The following is a 17,576-nucleotide window of genomic DNA, read 5'->3' as shown; positions in this document are numbered from 1 at the left end:
CACTGGAATATATACCATAAACGACGGGGGTGTTTGGGAAAATGATAGTAAAATCCTAAGAAATTTATTGTACATTTCACTTTTTTTAATGTCTACTACAACGGCACGAATTATGAATAAATATGTGCCCGGTCGGTCTTAATTAAATGTCCGTTTAAGACCTGCTCAGAATGGACTCGTTATAAACGTCGTGCCGTATTTAAGAGCAAAAGGCTTCAAACCTGCTTGATAGCGTTCTCAGTAAACTTTCGAAAACAAACTGAAGCTTTTGACTACACTATACAAGAGTAATTTATTAAAACTTCTTTATTAAAACCTCCTACACAAAGTCCCTGCATGTGTAAAATTACATACGTCATGATAAAAATAGGAAACAGCGGCAAAGTAAGCAGCTTTCTACTTCACCTCCATTTTGCACAGTTTCAAATTCTCACTTCCACCTACTGTTTTAATCTCATCGACAAAATTAAATCGGTAGAGACATCAAGTCTGGCTATAGGAAAACAGTTCATTCAAAATGAAACCTTCAAGGTTCATTTAAATAAGAGTCTTGATCGATCGATTAAAAAAGAATGGTCTTTTAGAACTCTCTGATTTTCAGAATGCATGTATATGCAGACTTTCTGATATAAACTGCAATATACATATATCCAGAGACAAAGTACAGTTGTGACACGAGGCCTCGCTCTTTTGGTCATAGTGAGCAAATTTAGAAGTTCCAAAGTTCTTGAACTCTCGTCTTTGTGTTTGTTCAATCCTTTTTCAACTGTTAGAAAGGGATGCCTTTAAGTCTTTGTTCACGAATCTCTTTGGTTTGAACCGATTTGTAAACTAACATACCAATGAATAGATACCAGCTCTAATATGCATCCCTCAGTTTCATTTCTATGAGAAGACCGGCCACAAAAGAAAGGGTGCACAGGGACAAAAGAGGGTCATCTGAATAGCTCGTAGCTTAAATCCGCCTCGAGCAGAAGCACTAGCTCCCTCATCGGTTGAAAAGAACCGCATTGGTCCGGAATGTTCACTTTGTTGGTAGCAACGCATTTCCTTGTCCAACCAAAGGAACCTCTGTTGCTGTGAAAATAGCACCCTCTCTCGGTCCAGCTCGAGACCCATAGACGGATCTAACAAGCCCCGCCCAGTACGGTGCAAGTACATGTATATGAACATGTAGGCGCTTCGCACGTGCTCTTCTCCAATGGCACACTGCACGTTCCAGCCGCGCCCAACATACATGCAAGCATGCGTGCATGTTGGACGTAAGGCAAGGCTGTGATTGGTCAGAATACAAGGGGTGGGGCTTAATAGGACAGTCTATTGTTGCACCTGGTTAAGTTGTGATGGACTTGGGAGAGACTTAACGGATTCCACTATAGCACACTGCAGTGTTACCGGCGAAACACGAACCTGTCTATAATCTTGTTCAAGTCCGTGCGTTTAGCCAGCAAGTCCAGGGCAAATGTAGATACAAACACAGGCAGAAGTCCAGTTGATAAGCTCTGCAATTCTGCACACAGACCGATTCACACTCAACGCAATGGCAGGCCGATCGTGCATGAAGAAACATCCAAAATACACAGTTGTGCTGCACATAAACCACCATTAACAGTAGCAACTAAGATCTGACTACCAATATGGCCGCACACTGCACACGCAAATTGACACAGCGTGCAAAGGGTCAATATAACTTAACAATATGCTAATTATAAATGCTAAAAATTTTCACAATCATTATATAAATACATTGTATCCTTCTATTAGCACATGAACAGCAAATAAGTAGAAAAACACAATTGTAACCCAACCTAACAAAATGAAGCCTACCCCACCAGACCAACTTTTAAACTAAAGGCCTTTCTGCAGTGGAAACCGACAGGAACCTTCCACTATTCTCACCAACATACATGGAATGAATATTTTCATGAATTAAGATGCCAAATTGAGTGATACAACAAAACAAAGAGCCTAATTTACTCTTCTTAATGCCAACTGAAACAAAACTGAAAAGTTTTTTAGAAATGGCCTTAAGACTCATTTTGTGAGATCAGGTCACGACTGTTTACTCCTCGTTACTTTCTGTCGATGATAAACTCGTCACCATCCTGAATTCTAAGGGCGTACAGCAGTCTTCCAGGATACTGCAGAAGAGTGGGACCGCAGCCTTCAGTATAGGCGCGGTTGAGGTACCAGACTCGGAATTTGGACGTGGGCAGTCCGGCGAACTCCTGCAGGGACTGCTTGAGCTGGCCACAGGTCTGCTTGACTGGGATGTCCCACTCCTGGCACTTGTCCTCGAAGCGCACCAGGCAGTGGACGTGCGTCTTAGGCCGGAGGTCCACATCTGCCAAGGGGTTAAGGTTTCCATAAGTTGCCACCAGCTCGTGGTACCTGCAAGAACAAACAAAATCTGGCATTTGCTTCCCCTCAAATGTGACCCGTCACAACTAAGCAAGAGTAAAGTCACATCCCGCTCTTTCCTCTTGTGAAGGTTAAAAGTCAACTACTGAAGTGGAGGTCATTCTTGGGGATTTGTAATATTTGAGTAACCATACCTTTGGAAAGCTCTCTTTTTGCCCAATTAAAAAATATCAATGTCTCAATCCCAAAATCCCAACTCTCTGCTCGTTTCCTGGTGACAGGTTACAAATATTAAAACACTTCTGTTTACCACTTGCTAGTGGTACTAGTTTTGGAGAAAAATTCTGACTTTGGGAACAGGCAAGACAGAACAACCAACTTAAAATACAGCTAAAAGCCACAAATGCTGATTCATAAGAGTTATCTGAAGAGCATTGGTATATTTCTCACTGCAATGTCGTATTTCTCAACGCTTCCATGCGTGCCCAAGGGGCAATATTTGCTCGAACACTTGTCAGACCTTGTGCACTGAGTACAAAATGAATGGAGTATTAGCAGGTTTAGATGTCGGCCAAAGGTGAGGCAGGCATTCTAGATGTCAGCTACAGGTGCAGGTAAGCCTGTGCATAGCCCGTCCGTGTTTACAGTTTCTGGCACAAAGACCTTATTTTCTGGAAAACCATCTTCAATCTTGTTCTCTGAATCTATCATATTCAATGTCGTCTTTAAATGGGATGGTACCAGAATATTTGGGGTTCCAAGCCTCAATTTCATTTTTTTTAAATGTGGCTTAAAACGTTAGACATAACCGATCACAAATTTGACATTATTCTACATGTAAACTGGAGGGATATTGAGTCCTCCGATTGGGGCAGATTTCTCCTGATCATGAGGTCATTAACTCGCTTTGGGGTCATTCCATAAGGTTAGGGCACAATTTGTGACGGTGTCCTTGTTACATTAGACACAACTGATCATTCTAAATGTAAACTGGCACTAATTTGTGATGAATTTTTATTTCGTTGCTGTCCTTTTTCCTCTCAAGTTCCCAAAATGAAGTTATCCACAGTTTCAATTCAAGGCGGCTGACACCAGAATACAATCTAAACTAATGCTTCCAGCCCCCCCTCCCCCCAAAAATGGCTTTAATTCTATTAAAGCTATGATTTCTTTTTCCATGACAGTGGTCGTGTCCGAATGACTTGGCTTCGTCTTGAACTAGACGAGTCTCTGGTTATGTCAGTAGCCACTTCTCATAGAGTTGTGTGTAACTACAAGTTGCAGCCAACATTTCGGGTGTGGCAAGAGAGACAGCCACTTCTGAATTCGTCCTGATCTGTCATTCCCTTTCCTTGAATTTCTCCATGCTTTATAGTCCTTTTCTACAAGAGTGCAGGAGACCTATTGTTCTCACCTGGCCGGTTTATCCTCTTGGTTCATGTAGTATCTGATAAAGGCTCGCTCGGCTTGCTCCCGTTCGGTCTCCCCGATCCGGCTCCCGTTGAGCCGTGTCACACGCCGCGTCAGCCGGGCAATCATCAGCTGGTGGCGCTCCTTCTCGTCATAGGCCTCAGCCAGCGGGACCCTTTTGAGGCGGACCTCGGCCAGGACTGGGAAGGCGGCCAAGGCATCGATCTCCTCCCAACTGGCCAAGCCCGTCTCGCTCAGGCACACGCTCCGCAGGCTGGGGAAGTGGGGCCCCACCGCATTCGTCAACCCCCGGACGTCGTTCTCCGACAAGTAGAAGGACTCCAGGCAGGGGAACATCTGCCCCAGCTTGGTTACGTCCGTCCAGTCGGTGATGTCATTGCGGTTGAACTGTAACAGTTTGACTGAATGGTAGGCTTTGCTAGCTGAGTCGACCATTCCATATTTATTCAAGCTTAAATGGAGTTGTTCTAGCCTGGGTATAACGAAGAACATCTTACTTTCAAACACTTCATTGAAACCAATCTAACTCTCTTCAAGAACAAGCCTTTAAACAATAAAAGCAGTGACAAGAAAACACAAATCTGAAAACTAAAGGATTCAAAGCAGCATACCATTTTGCTTCCCAGTGTTATTTGCATATGCAGGTCTAGTTTTAAAGGTTCTGAAATTTAAAGTGGTGTTAAAAAACAACTCGTGTCTCAACTAATTCTCTGTTCTTTCTGCAAGTGTTAGGCTGCATCACTTTGCTACAGTAGTGGCTGGATCAGAGCTGTACATGAAAGAAGTTGCGACATGAGTGTCTCAATTGTTGGAACCAAAATGGTGGATTTTGCATCAGTGCACTATACACATAATGGCGGCATGCTGTACTGCACACATAACGAACGGCCATATTGGTTCAAAAGCCTGAAGATGGTGCTGCTGTCTCTATACAAAGCTCTTGGCTGAATTAAAATAGCTGGACATGCGCGTTAACCCCAGCCACATCCAGTCAATTTGGACAAAGCTCAAGTCTACAGTGTTCATTGTAGCTAACTTTACCGTGGTGTGCCGTCCAGCAACACATGCACCGTGCTCCAGGGCACCTGGGTGTTGTTGAGGACCAGGTTTGTTATGCCAGCCATGGGAGGGACAGGAGCCAGCTGGACCGGTATGTCGGTGCTGAGTGGGTTACTACTGAGGTTGAGGAAGCGTAGCTTTGGTATCTGGCCAGTGATGGACAGAACCTGGCCAATGATGGACAGAAACAGAAAAAGAAAAGCAGTGAATCATTGGTGAACAAGCTCATGAAAGAATGGATGGGTTCAATTGGTTTTGGCTTTCCAAAACAAAGCCAACTGTAACAAGCGTTGTGGCTACTGAGCCAACAATACTTGCCACAGTACTACTAAGATAAAAAAATTAGTTCCACTCACTGTTTCCCTACCTACCCTATTTTGCTAGAAGAACCTCAGCAAGTTCTGTGGGGATGAGTTTTGGAAAATTTGAAATTCAAAATGCAGCAAGAAAACCCTGTCTAGTTTATACTTTTAAATATGGTGCAACCTAGCAACGTGCTTCCTCGGACTAACACAAGCAACTAGTCAACTTGAAAGTGTTGTTCATTTTGTTTGAACAAAAAGATTTCACCTGACTTCTCTAGCACTTTAACCCAGTGAGCACTCTAACCCAGTTAGCACTCTAACCAAGTTAGCGCTTTTACCCAGTTAGCACTCTAACCCAGTTAGCACTTTAACCCAGTTAGCACCCTAACCCAGTTAGCACTTTAACCCAGTGAGCACTTTGTTGCACACTGAATCAGTTTTATAAGAAAAAGTTGAAAACAAAATTCCTACCTACCTACACTGTACCTCCTGTACCCTGTTTCCAGATGCCATGTACTAGAGGATGCAGAACGTTTTTTGCCTAATCTAGGGGCTCAGTATCAAGGACCTACTTGTATAATCCTACTTATCAGGAAATAACTGACTTATGGTCTGTACCTCCTTCCATTCGCTCAGGCTATTCTCCGAGAGGTCTAACTCCACCACATTCTTGCAAAGCCTTTCTACCTCACCTTCGTCCCCAGCTCCCACAATGCAACAGTAGTTCAGCGCAAGGCACGGTGGGAGATTGATGGCCCCAGAGTTGGAATCTAGAGGTCAAAACAAGAACTTCTCATGTGAGGAACCTTGTGAGGAGGATTCCAAGCCAACATTGTTCCAGTGATTACATGAACTTCGGACACCCCTTGAGTTGAATGGTATAACCTTCACGTGATCTGATAATAACGAATAGATTTGTAGCATAATAAACAGTACATTTCACTTTGTAGTACATTTGGATCATTCCATAAACACAGGAACCAAGTCCAAAAGTGTGACATTTCTCGCTGTCCCTGTTCCACCTTACATGGAAATATCCCTGAAATTAGCTTTCAATGGTAATTATTTGGCTGGTAATTTGCATCAATGAATCACTCTTGGGAAATAAAAACGTCCCAAAAATACCAGATTTTACTGGAATGCGAAAAAATTTTGGACCGCTATATTACACTACAGAATGACCCACGCGCACTGCAAAACATGTACTTTGACTGCACACGGGTATGAAGCGCATGCAATCCTCGTCATAAATACTTCTTCCTTCTTCCATGTTGCCAACAGTGTAAACATGCAGATGGGATGGGTGTGGTTATTAAACTGAAAAATTCAGCCATTCAAAATGTTTCAGTTAGGTTCCCCGAGGCATCGCATCCCTTCCCCCCCCCAAAAAAAATGACTTGTAGTGTTGAAAGGGTAGACTCTTCCTATGGAAAGAGCTCAACATATACCTTTGATAGCGGGCAAATTGGAAATAATGTTGACCTGGCCCAGGATCATGCCAGAGAGTGGTTCGTCCTCAGTCAGGTACTTCTCCTTGATGGCCTCAGGCAAGGACTTGCCACCCGCTGCCCCTAGAGGGAGCTCTTCATTCAACATCTCAATCTCGGCCATAGAGCTAAATGTAATGTGGAAACAACTGAAAGTCTCACTTGGTTTTTCAAAATTCTAAACATTTGAGAATAAACGAGTAAATGCTGCGACATTCTGTGGAAAAAGTTCCATACACAGACATCACTTGATACCCTGTTCACAAACCCCATTATCACAGTCAGAAGAAGTTTTTTAAGTAAACACTTCAATAGGCATTCTGTACTTTCCCTGCTAAATTTGAAATTTTAGGACATGTCATTACTTTCTGATGACTGATATACACTTAAAGGAAAAATTAGTGATGTCCATACATGGGATTCTCACTAGGTCTACTTTCTCTGACTTGAAGCACAGGTGGAGACATGACAGCCTGGTTGAAAAACAATTTCAACTTGGCGCAAGGTGCACAAACAAAGACCATGTAGGATTTCAAGCTATTCATGGTGACAGACAACTAAGGTGGAAAGCTTGCAGTAGCACCGTGCAAGGATACGATACAGACTCACAAAAAAAATTGTATCCTCGCATGGTGCTACCGCAAGCTGTCCACCTTAAAGACCATGTACATTCTGAGAGACACTGGTCACACCTGATGAGTATGTCTTGCACTAACTGCTCACAAAGCTGTGTGTTCAAACAGGACTTTCCCACCAAAGGGACACTACTCACTCATTTCTATACTTCCATCACTGTGCACAAATGAGGCCTCTAGTGTGGCTCAATTTTGGCGTCTCCAAAATTGGCCACTACATTATTCTGTGCAGGGAAAGAGTTCCATATACAGATGCCACTTGACACCCTGCACACAAACCCTATGAGACTGGTCTGAAAAATGTTTTCTCAGAAAACGACTTGGTATTTTCCCTCCTAAATTGAACTTTTCTGGGGATGTTTATGCTTTCTGATGGCTAATAGGTCACTGTAGGGAGAAATTACTGGCATAAGTGTATGGAACACTTGCCCTGTGCGAGAGTGAAATAATTCATGGGTTAAAGATGAAGGAAATTTATTTCAAAAAAATTATGTAAATGAAAACAATGTGAGTCTACTGGAAGTGGCCAGTCGTGCCCAAATTACAGTCCTGTCTGAATAATCCGTTTTGACTACGATTTTGAGTTTTCAAGTTACGTGAAATTGTAAGACACCCATTACTATTAAAAGCAAAGCTGGGATTCCGAAGGTGGCACCTAAATTGGCTTCCATTCCCATGTTTCAAAGTATCCTGTATTTTAGAGGGTTTGTATGGCTGCCATCTTGCAGGCCAGTGCTTCGGTTCCACTGGGTATGCACAAATTTAAAGGAGGTTTCCCTGTGGAACAAAAGACCTGCCCTACATGATGGCTGCCTTGTAAAGCCTCTATAGAGAGATCAGCGGCTTTGCTCCACAAGCCATCTCTTGCATGGAGCAGGTAGAGGGCAATTCCCATTCCATTTGCAAATAGTGTTGTAATTGCAAAGGAAATTCACAAGTACCACTTGCCTTTAGGCAAAGCAGATCTATTTACAGCATTAGTCACTGTTAATGGTTACTTGAGTTTACATGTCACTTGCCAGGTACATAACTTAGGCCTACACACATTGATCAAGTAAATTTAAAACAAAATGTTAAAGAATTTTGGCGAAGGGCGTTTATTTACATCGGCATTTTGGACGTAGCTTTCCAATGCTTAACCTCCGTTTCCTTGTTCAAAGTCTGCTCTTCTGGTGGCAAATTTCTTCTGATTCAACCTCCAACTGCATTCCCATAATCGCCTGAACTACAGCGTTATGACGGTTCCCTAGCTAACTCCATCCGTGAACACGGTGAAGCCACGGAGGTAGAAACAGATGAAATGGACTGCACTATTTGTCAATGGCATTGTGGCATTGTTTTGCAAGCAGAATTTTCACACTCAACACATCCGCCCGATTAAATACACCACCTACCTCAGTCTATGCAAAACAGCCAGTAGCCCAGACCATAGAGAAATCCAGATACCTTCCTTCCTGTTGGCAGCTTTTCAGCCAGAAATTTGACCGGACGAAAACAATTTTACGGAGCTCATTCGGTCAATGCATTGTATTCGGATGTCCTTGTGTATTTCAGCTGGTACCGTTACGTTACTGAATGCACTGTGTGTCAAAACAACAGTGTACAAAGGTCATTGATATGAATATTTAATACACAGCCGCAGCATCTCCGTGACGTCAAGTATTTACAATGACATAATTTTCTTTATTTAGAATGCCACGTGGAGGCGTTTCGTTTAGCTTTTGTCTAAACAGTACCTGGACTTTCAGTGAACTTTGATGACAATAGCCACCGATTTACTCGAAGACTGACTTACAGTCTAAAAATACACATGACGGTTTTACCACTCCCGAAAAGGACGAAACTTTGAGCACATACAAAATGTTAATGAATATCGTAAAGCATCGAAATTACTAAGGATTCAATATCGAAGTTGAAGACAGTAACGAAGAAAAGTTCCTCCAAAATACTACTAGTACTACTCATTTAAGGTCACTGGTAAACAAACATGTTTTCTTTTGGGGTGGGGGATTCGGAGAATGGCGGGAGCTTAATACATGTAGGGCCTATGTGTATTTCATTTTTTTCAAGATGACCACCATATATTCTCCCAAATCAAAAGACATAATTAAAGAAACACGACGGACAAGAGGACCGAACATTGTCTGAAGAGGTTTATAGAGTTTGCTACGGTTTCCCAAGAAATTCGGCGGTGGCCATGTTTGGGGATAATACAAGTCAACCGCATGACCCGGAGAGTAACAGATATCGGCAGAGTTTTAAAGTTGGCAAGTTCCGATCCGTAGTTGTTTGTCTTCTAGTGGATCAGTTAATAATGGAAGTTTTACACTTTACTTTCCGCGCAAAGGTAAAAAAAGATAAAAATCCAAGCGGGCGGGGACGCTAAACCTTTTCCTCATTCTGCCTAAAATCGTTATCTGTGGACATTTAGATTGAGACGGCAATTACTTGGTAAGGAGTCTGACGGGAGACAGCAAGTACATGCCAGATTTTGACTGAATCGCATACAAGTTTCTTGTGCAATGGAGGACCACAGGCTAACAGGCCTATGTCACACTTAATTTACATGCACACTTTCGAATGAAGGGAGTCAGTTCGGGTCCACTGAGCACCCATGGAACACATGTAAAGTGTGGTGTCATCTGTGCAGCTGGTCTAATATTTCAGTGTAATACACGTTTGAGGCATGATGTCCACAATCTTATGAAGTAAGAACCTTGGAAAAGATGAAAGCTGACACCGCGCTCTCTCGATGCTGCGTTAGACAATCGATAATGAATATTATTCTGAAAGAACAAAAAGGAACCAGGTTTCTATTGTTAAACTCACAAGGACGATTTATTGTCTTAACAAGGCTGCTGCCTTCATCCTTACATCCCTGCACAGAGCAAATGGAACCTCCTAAATTTCTATTCACACAAAAGGAGAGTGCACTGCCTCAGAGGGGATTTTCCTTTCGAAAACACAAGTTCTACGACAAAAAAGAACCATTGAACTGACTGCACAATGTGATCCAAACTTGTATGTGGGGTGGGACTCTGAGTTAAAATGAGATCAGGTCAAATGGACTTGACCACAGCAATGGGGGAAATCCTGAAACTTGCAAATCAATGTTCAACACGAGAACTACAAGAAGATGCAACAATGTCCCAAACAGCTTTAACAAATTTTGATATGGGCCAGTTTTTTTTTCAAATTAGGTCGTTTTCCTCTACGGCTGTGCATTTTACCGTGGTGTTTCGATGGGTAAAAACTTGGAGCCGTTGACACAAAACAACCGTTTCGGAAAGAGCCGGCCCTTTGATTCACATTAACCGGGTTGGTTGACAGTTCCAAGTCACATCGAATACAAGGAAAACGACCCGCTCTGCCTAGTTAGGTCCAATGGTGCAGGTAAACTACGAGATAAAAATAAACTACTTGCTACTCATCATTAAACAGAAAGTTGAATCTCAACAGAAAAACGAGTAAACTCTTGCCACTGGAATGAACAAAATACCGATAATTACAACTTGTTTGGTCCAATTTTTCATGCACTGCTAAGCAAAGACACGGCATAATCAGACCGGTTGTCCGTCAAAACAAACCGCATCTGGCAAGTAACCTGCAGACCACGGCTGAGCAGAATCTTGGATCAGCAGTGACACGGAATTGGAACCGGTTGTGAATTTAAACTGAATATTTAAAAAGGAAAACCTGAAATTTAATCAAGCATTATGTTATTAGTATTCAATCATCTAGATACATGTATAATTTCATTTTTTTTAAAGAACCGTCTCCGACTTGGCATTACATACATAAAACAGTCACTGAATTCCAGGGGGCGTGGTATTCAATAAAAGAATTGCTAACAACAGCACCCTGTTGCTACGGCCAATCCTCATATTAAATTCAACTGCATAGATAATCACTAAAAGAGGCGTACACGTGCAACTTTTAATTAATGAATGACGGCACTTTACCTGTTCTGACAAATTTAACGATGAATAGCTAATATTGTTTGCCTTATAAGAACACGAAGGGCTGTACTATACTGCGTGCGAATGGACCACTACCGCGTTGTGTAAGCTTGAATGCGTCTGCCCAGATCCTGACACAAGCAATGATGACCAAGCAATCACCGAGAATGTAAGAAAATGAAAGCTGACCACGCACTGGTTACCGTAACTTGGATTCACAGCACATCCACAAAGTGTTATTTAAGTCTTAAGAACGGGTTCCTTACATGCGAAGAAAGTAACTACTAAAAACACAAATATCAAAGACTTGCAGCGATGTTGAACATGCAGGAGACAAGCATTTACGTTGGGTGCATTCCAGGTCCACTTACCATCCCAAATGTGCCGTTCTGTGAGAACACTAATTTGCATAATATTTGCATACTTAACTCATGCAACACTTGCTACTGTAATGTGGACGGTGACATATGTACTAGCTACGATTACAATGAGAAACCGTACTGAAGAGGCGTCTTTCTGACTCAACTCAATACGGAAAAACTTTTACTGGCCAGCACAAAACCCAGTAAAGTGAAACAATGTTGTAACAGTGGGAACTGGCCTACAATTGGTTATAAAAAAAGTACAAACTCTCATTTCAACGTGGCAATTTCTTTGACCAATCAATTTACAAGTATTGGGGTCTTTTTTTGTTTTCTTTTGTTCCACTTCTACGAAAACTGGAAAACTGAAGTGAGACGCTACGTGAATTCTATGCAGTGCGATGGCTCGTCGAGTAGATTAGAATTAAATGAATGTATATAACTCATTTCAATACTAGCTGAAAACCAGCAACCTCAAGTCCAGGTACCGTATTTTTGAGAACACTAGCCAAGACGGAGACCACTGGGAAAGAGGTGAACAACCCAGAACAAAAGATAAATACCAACTTGGCGCAATGAACCTGTGATTTAAGTCATTATTTCATTTTGTGTTACTCACAAAAAACCCTCTTAATTTAAATCAAACAGTGCCACGCATGGGACCCAGTGAGAAGATAACATTCAGGATAATCGGAGGGCATGTTGTGAACAACCTACAGTAAAAGTATGAGGATATATAAGCAGAAGAAAAAAAAAGTTTTAGTGATAAATGTACACAAGTAAAACACTAAGCAGGCTACATGATTGATACGTTTTAACTCGAAGACGGAGATGATATTGTACATAATTTCAAATAGGTGTTTCATATTTTCTGGCATCTGTAAAGTCCTGCCTAATAACTGTTTCAAACCGTGGAGTTCTGGCCGTTTCGAACATTCTTCAACTTAAAAAAGTAAATGTGAACACTTTTAACAGAAGAAACATACAATGCTAAAAGAAATGAAGTTTCTTTTACTAATTAAATCCATACTTCCAAACCTGAAAGCTAAGCAAGGAATTCACAATTGTCAAAAACTTTGAGGATGCTACCTTCTAAATTCAACAATTAATATTTTTTTTCGGGGTGAGGATCAACATTTTTTAGTAACACTTAGAAAAACTTAGATCCTATTTTACGCTTTTCATAATTTTAACATGCTAGCTAATCACTTTTACAATTCCATGTACAAATTAACCGACAGTTGTAAATGCTCAACAATTTTTTTTCTGTTTTCTAGAGAACATTTGTATTTGTACATTAATTTATTGTCTATGAATATATAACATCTGTTCATCTTCAGTGGTTTCATATCAAATTGTATATACGAACAAGCATATTGCAATACAACATCAATACTCATTTAACACCAGGTTGCAAAAGTGGATAAAAATAAGGACGAGAACAAGAAGTTTTCAAGTTGGAAACGGCCGTTAAAAAATTGTAGACTCAAGAAGATTACTTAAACTGGGGATATGCACACAAAGAAACACTACAGCGAACCGGTTACTTGTATGTGGATAAGGGGCTGCTGAATAGGGACACCGGCAGTCGGTGTTGGGGTACCAGTCAAGGAGGTCATTGATCTTGAGACTATTACCCTTTCTTTCAGGTGCTGTGAAACTCATCTGAGGTTGGAGCGAGGTGAAAGTCTACGCTCACGTTGACTCAAATGCCGTCATCAACAGCCACAACCCGTGCGGTTGGGTTTGGACTTTTATTCATTACAGTGCAGTGGCTAAAAATAGTAAGTCCTAACATGTCCGGAAGGTCAAACCCGTGACCTAACGGAAAGTCTCTCTGACGAGGAAAAAGGTAAATGACAAACTTTTGAAAGCCAAAACAAGAAAAATCTTGCATACAAGTGTGCGCATTATCACTTAAAAATACTACCAGTAGCCAAGAAATTACACTCGTTACTTTGGTTACTTGTGTGCTATACATCTGGTTTTTTTTATATATCATATCAACACCTTTGTACAATGAACCGGCCACAGTGAACTGGTGCACTCGCGAGCTAGCTTGAATGCTTCCAACTAGTGAGGTGTGGGCAGGATGATGTGGATACTCTCACGATGAAGAGGTGTACTGTCTTACAGGGGCACAGTGGATTTCACAGGTTATTCATTTTGCCGCTTACGAAAGTTTTAAAATCCAAGTTTCTGTAGTCTTTTGCATCTCAGAAAAGTTTAACTCCTCAGAAAAAACTTGAAGGGAGCCATCAAAAGCGCACATGTGTGAATTTTCACTGCCAGTTTCCTGGAAATCTAAGCAAGTCTGTAGTAGGGGAGGAGTGGTTGAAACGTTTTAGGAATGTTACTTGGCAGTGAGTTCCGAGAACTGCCACAAAATGCGAGATGATTAAGAATTCTTCTGGGTAAAAAATGTTGCTTTACAAGTTAAAAGGGGCAGGTAAGTGAGCCTCCCTCGGAGTAAAATGCCCAAGGCTTAGACGGCGAATATTCCACTTGCGACATTTAAGACAATGTAACGAGATGTTTACAGTTCCTCCTCAAAATATCTGGCACTGTGTTACATCCGGCCCAATTCTTCAGTGATGCTTTTGCTGTCCGAATGTTTACATTCATGTGAATCAAAGCCTAGGGGTACGAGCAGTGACAATTTGAAGGAAAGGTTTAAGAATACTCCAAAGAACCCAACTGTAATTACGACTTAAGAAAGATAAACGTCAGGATAAAAGAAACTATTTTTCTGTACAAAAAAAAAATCAGATGTCCCTTCCTTGACTGAACATGTTGCTGATCACAGACAACGCGTTTCCCGAACTACTGCGCCAATAACGCCGCCTAAGTCCTTGGTCCTTGAGCTACGCTAAACGTGGTGACTAACTTGTATTGCCAAATATTCACCATTAATTTATACACACTGTTCAATTTATGGTTGAAATAAAAACCAGGCAGCAACAGTGCCCAATATGTGTCCTTACTTCTAAGAAACTCTTACGTGGTCAATCGCTACTGCGGTAGGATCTACCTTGTGGTGCAATATTTCCCGTTGTTATTCCAATGGATCCTTTTTTCTTTTTAAGTACGCACGGCAACGTCCCTGGTACTCCTGCATTGCCGCAATTCTGTCATAAGTGGTACACGTCCCCATCTTGCTAATTAAAATAAACACCGGACGCACCGGCCGACTCCGAGCGCACACAGGTGTCAACAGGCGGCCAGAGGGCCGTGCAGGGCGAGGGGCGTTAATAGTAGGTCTCCTTCTCGATCCATCCGCCCGGGTTGCGACGCAAGAGGAACCGGCGGCACTCATCGTAGACGAAGATGAGAATACTGAAGGGCAAGGCTGAAAACCACCATCCAATCCTGGCAAAACGTGACACGAGAATTGGAAGAAACCACATCAGTGTCTGAGAAACAACACCGACAATAACATGGTCTCTGTAAAGCATCCAAACAGTGGATGTTTCACGATGGAATAAATTGTGCCAACCAATCAGCAGCTGAGAGCATTATTATTCAGCACAGCAAGGGGATACATCGTCACCGTTTTCACAAAGAGACGAAAATCCCATGAGAAGTTATTCTCTTTTTCAAACACTTATTTCCAAAAGACTTAGCATGCCTTTGACTTAATCAATAATACTGCATGAAAGAAGGACCTTAAATGACAAAAAACTGCCAAATAACATGTACAGAAATCAATAAAAATGATTTGGTTGGAAACAAATTTGCCATTTTGTGAAAATGCTCAAATCCATGCAACTTTTGTCTACTGTGAAAATGCGAACTCTTTTGCGTTTGCACGTGCCAGATGCAAAATTATTACATTTCGTATACATTTCCAGCATCAAATTCGCCTCTTCAGTAAAAAAGCAAAAACAGTTTGCCCATGCTAACGCTCTATCTATGGTAAAAATGATAACGTCTTGTTGTAGGCATCACAATGCCCATTTCATTTTGCCTAAACACAGGAATTTGAAAGAAAACATGATTTGGGGCCAAAGTATCTCTTTCAGAAAAGGGTGACAACGTTGGTAAGATACTACAATGAAAGTACACAAGGTTCTCAGCTGTTTCTGAAACATCAATTTGATATCAACTTTTTGGTTTCACCACGAGAAAGCACGCCCGATGTCACATGCCAAATGCTCCAAACAGGACAAACAGAAACACTGACTCTGACATTCTTGAACACGAAGCAGAGAGCAGGGCCTCGAATTGGGAAAAGTGGAGCCTGAACCCCAGGTGCCACCCAGTTTTGAGAAATGGCAAATGGGCAAATTGAACCAGCAAAGATGGGGCTGGGAGCCAGCGCCACGAATGCTGGTGAGGATTGAGAAATGCCCGTGGCCAAGTTTCAGCCACAACCAATAAAAAAAAAAATGCCCTTTCACCTGAGTGGATACATGCGGAGTCCGTTCTCCAGACCTGGTGTGTAGGATAGGAATGCAGCCAGAGCCGTCTCAAACACCAGACCAAAATTCAGCACCCAGTTGCTGTGGACAAATGGGTAACAAGAGTTATGGGGGGTGAGGTACAGGGATGTGTGGCACACATGGCTGTGGAAATCCTTTTCCCCAAAGCAAAAAAATTCCTACGAAACTCGGCGGGAGTCAGAGGTGAAAATATTTGGAAACATCTAAAACTGTGAATGATATAAAGAGTTTTGCCTTGTTGAATTCTTCATTTCGTCCCTGGTCAAATCAAAAGCAGCTTAGATAATGCAGTTTCCTTAAGCTTGCATGTTCCAGAATAAGGGTCGAGTCACTTCGCATAATTCACTATTGGAATATGCCACTTTCAATGTGATCGAATATCCAATCTTACTGACCGGCAGATTGTTGATGAAACCATATACAAAATCAGTTGTAGTAACACACATAACTGTACATGATGATCACTATAATAGCTTCTCACGTCTAGGTATATCTCCAGCCACAATTTAGCAAGATTTAAGAGTCGAACAATAGCTTTTGCCCTGTTGAAAATCTCTATTCCTTTTGAATTTTTTGAATGAATAATTTACTTTATGAGTGGTTCTAAGATTTCTGCGGCTTTTCATTTTAATCTGCTTGAAACAAGTCTCCTTGGAGCATTTTTTCTCGTTTAAAACAAATTTAAACCCTCTATTCCCTTTCATGAATTCTGCATTCAAATAATCAAATTCGGAAAATGATATTCGAATACATGTGCAATGGTTCTCACGGACAGGTAAATTTGGCACAGCGGTTGATTCAAATGATGTATCAATGTCAAGCTTGACAACAGGATGGAAAACCAAAGAAACGGGGCAAAACGAGATGAAACTCGGCAAGAAATGGCACTCCACAATACACAAATCTTCCACAGCAACAGATGACGACTTACCTCATTCCCTGGTGGATAAGGGAGTTCCGTCTGGTCTTGCAGATAATCAGATCAGCCCACTGCACCACCACGATGCTGACAAAGAAGGCGGTGTGGCAGGTGTATTCCAGCACCTTGCGCTGATTGTAAGTCTGCATGGGCCAAAGAGACAGTCCACTGCAACATTACACTCCAAAGGACTACCGGAAGCACTTTCCATTGAAACATAAAAAAAACAGTTTTCCCAGTGGCATTTGGCATTAGTCCCAAACACTGAAAACACCTGCTGCAGTTGCGTGAAAGGGGTGTATCACAAAGCATGCTCGAAGAGCAGATTATCGTTTGAGGGAGGCAAAGGACAAAGAACTGAAAAACCGACTCCCTCCTGTGTTCAACTCTGTGCTGTAAAACTTTAACATCATTGTCACTGTGCGAAGAACAGTCCAGCTCCTTTTCTCCTGAGGGAAAGTCTTTGGGAGGAGGCACAACACCAAAGTAAAGGGGACAGGAAAGTTACGGTCACATCAGCAGCGTTTTAATACCCTAATGGTTTGGCACTGTTGCCATCACGAGAGCGCTCCACAACCTGTTCTTCGCGCACATCAGTGTGGACGCTGTATTGGAT

At 41.9% G+C, this 17,576-nt stretch overlaps 2 protein-coding genes across 5 annotated transcripts in view; both read right to left on the bottom strand.

Moving 5' to 3' along the window:
* Positions 1–280: 280 nt before the first annotated feature.
* LOC110976790 (tubulin-specific chaperone cofactor E-like protein) lies at positions 281–8,861 on the bottom strand. 2 transcript variants are annotated; one of them, XM_022230366.2, is made up of 6 exons: positions 8,673–8,861; positions 6,605–6,771; positions 5,775–5,926; positions 4,834–5,018; positions 3,776–4,264; positions 281–2,391 (listed from the first exon to the last, which is right to left on the bottom strand). In XM_022230366.2, the coding sequence occupies exons 2-6, from the start codon at positions 6,765–6,767 to the stop codon at positions 2,073–2,075; spliced, it is 1,308 nt and encodes a 435-aa protein (XP_022086058.1). In that variant the 5' UTR covers positions 6,768–6,771; positions 8,673–8,861; the 3' UTR covers positions 281–2,072. The 2 variants fall into 2 exon arrangements, with proteins under 2 accessions (XP_022086058.1, XP_022086057.1); XM_022230365.2 differs by lacking the exon at positions 8,673–8,861 and adding an exon at positions 8,384–8,659.
* A 1,227-nt stretch (positions 8,862–10,088) lies between these two features.
* LOC110976714 (sodium/potassium-transporting ATPase subunit alpha-like) overlaps positions 10,089–17,576 on the bottom strand; it is a 53,013-nt gene continuing 45,525 nt past the window's right edge. For all 3 annotated transcript variants that reach the window (XM_087141895.1, XM_087141896.1, XM_087141897.1), the window contains 3 exons: positions 16,973–17,103; positions 16,000–16,101; positions 10,089–14,968 (listed from right to left, as the gene is read on the bottom strand). In XM_087141895.1, coding sequence (XP_086998021.1) covers positions 14,848–14,968; positions 16,000–16,101; positions 16,973–17,103 — 354 coding nt within the window. In that variant the 3' untranslated portion in view covers positions 10,089–14,847. The remainder of the gene's footprint in view (positions 14,969–15,999; positions 16,102–16,972; positions 17,104–17,576) is intronic.

This window comes from Acanthaster planci, linkage group LG10 (genome assembly GCF_054643075.1).
Source record: "Acanthaster planci isolate LZ-2023a linkage group LG10, COTS_SCS, whole genome shotgun sequence".
Taxonomy (NCBI): domain Eukaryota; kingdom Metazoa; phylum Echinodermata; class Asteroidea; order Valvatida; family Acanthasteridae; genus Acanthaster; species Acanthaster planci.
This window is presented reverse-complemented; position numbering and strand designations above follow the sequence as displayed.

What these genes read in the sequence shown, in the direction of transcription:
- LOC110976790 (XM_022230365.2), bottom strand. An exon ending in TTGCTGGACGGCACACCACG is followed by an intron (nt 4,265 to 4,833) that starts GTAAAGTTAGCT and finishes CGTTATACCCAG; the next exon opens with GCTAGAACAACTCCATTTAA. An exon ending in CAAGAGGATAAACCGGCCAG is followed by an intron (nt 2,392 to 3,775) that starts GTGAGAACAATA and finishes TTGTTCTTGCAG; the next exon opens with GTACCACGAGCTGGTGGCAA.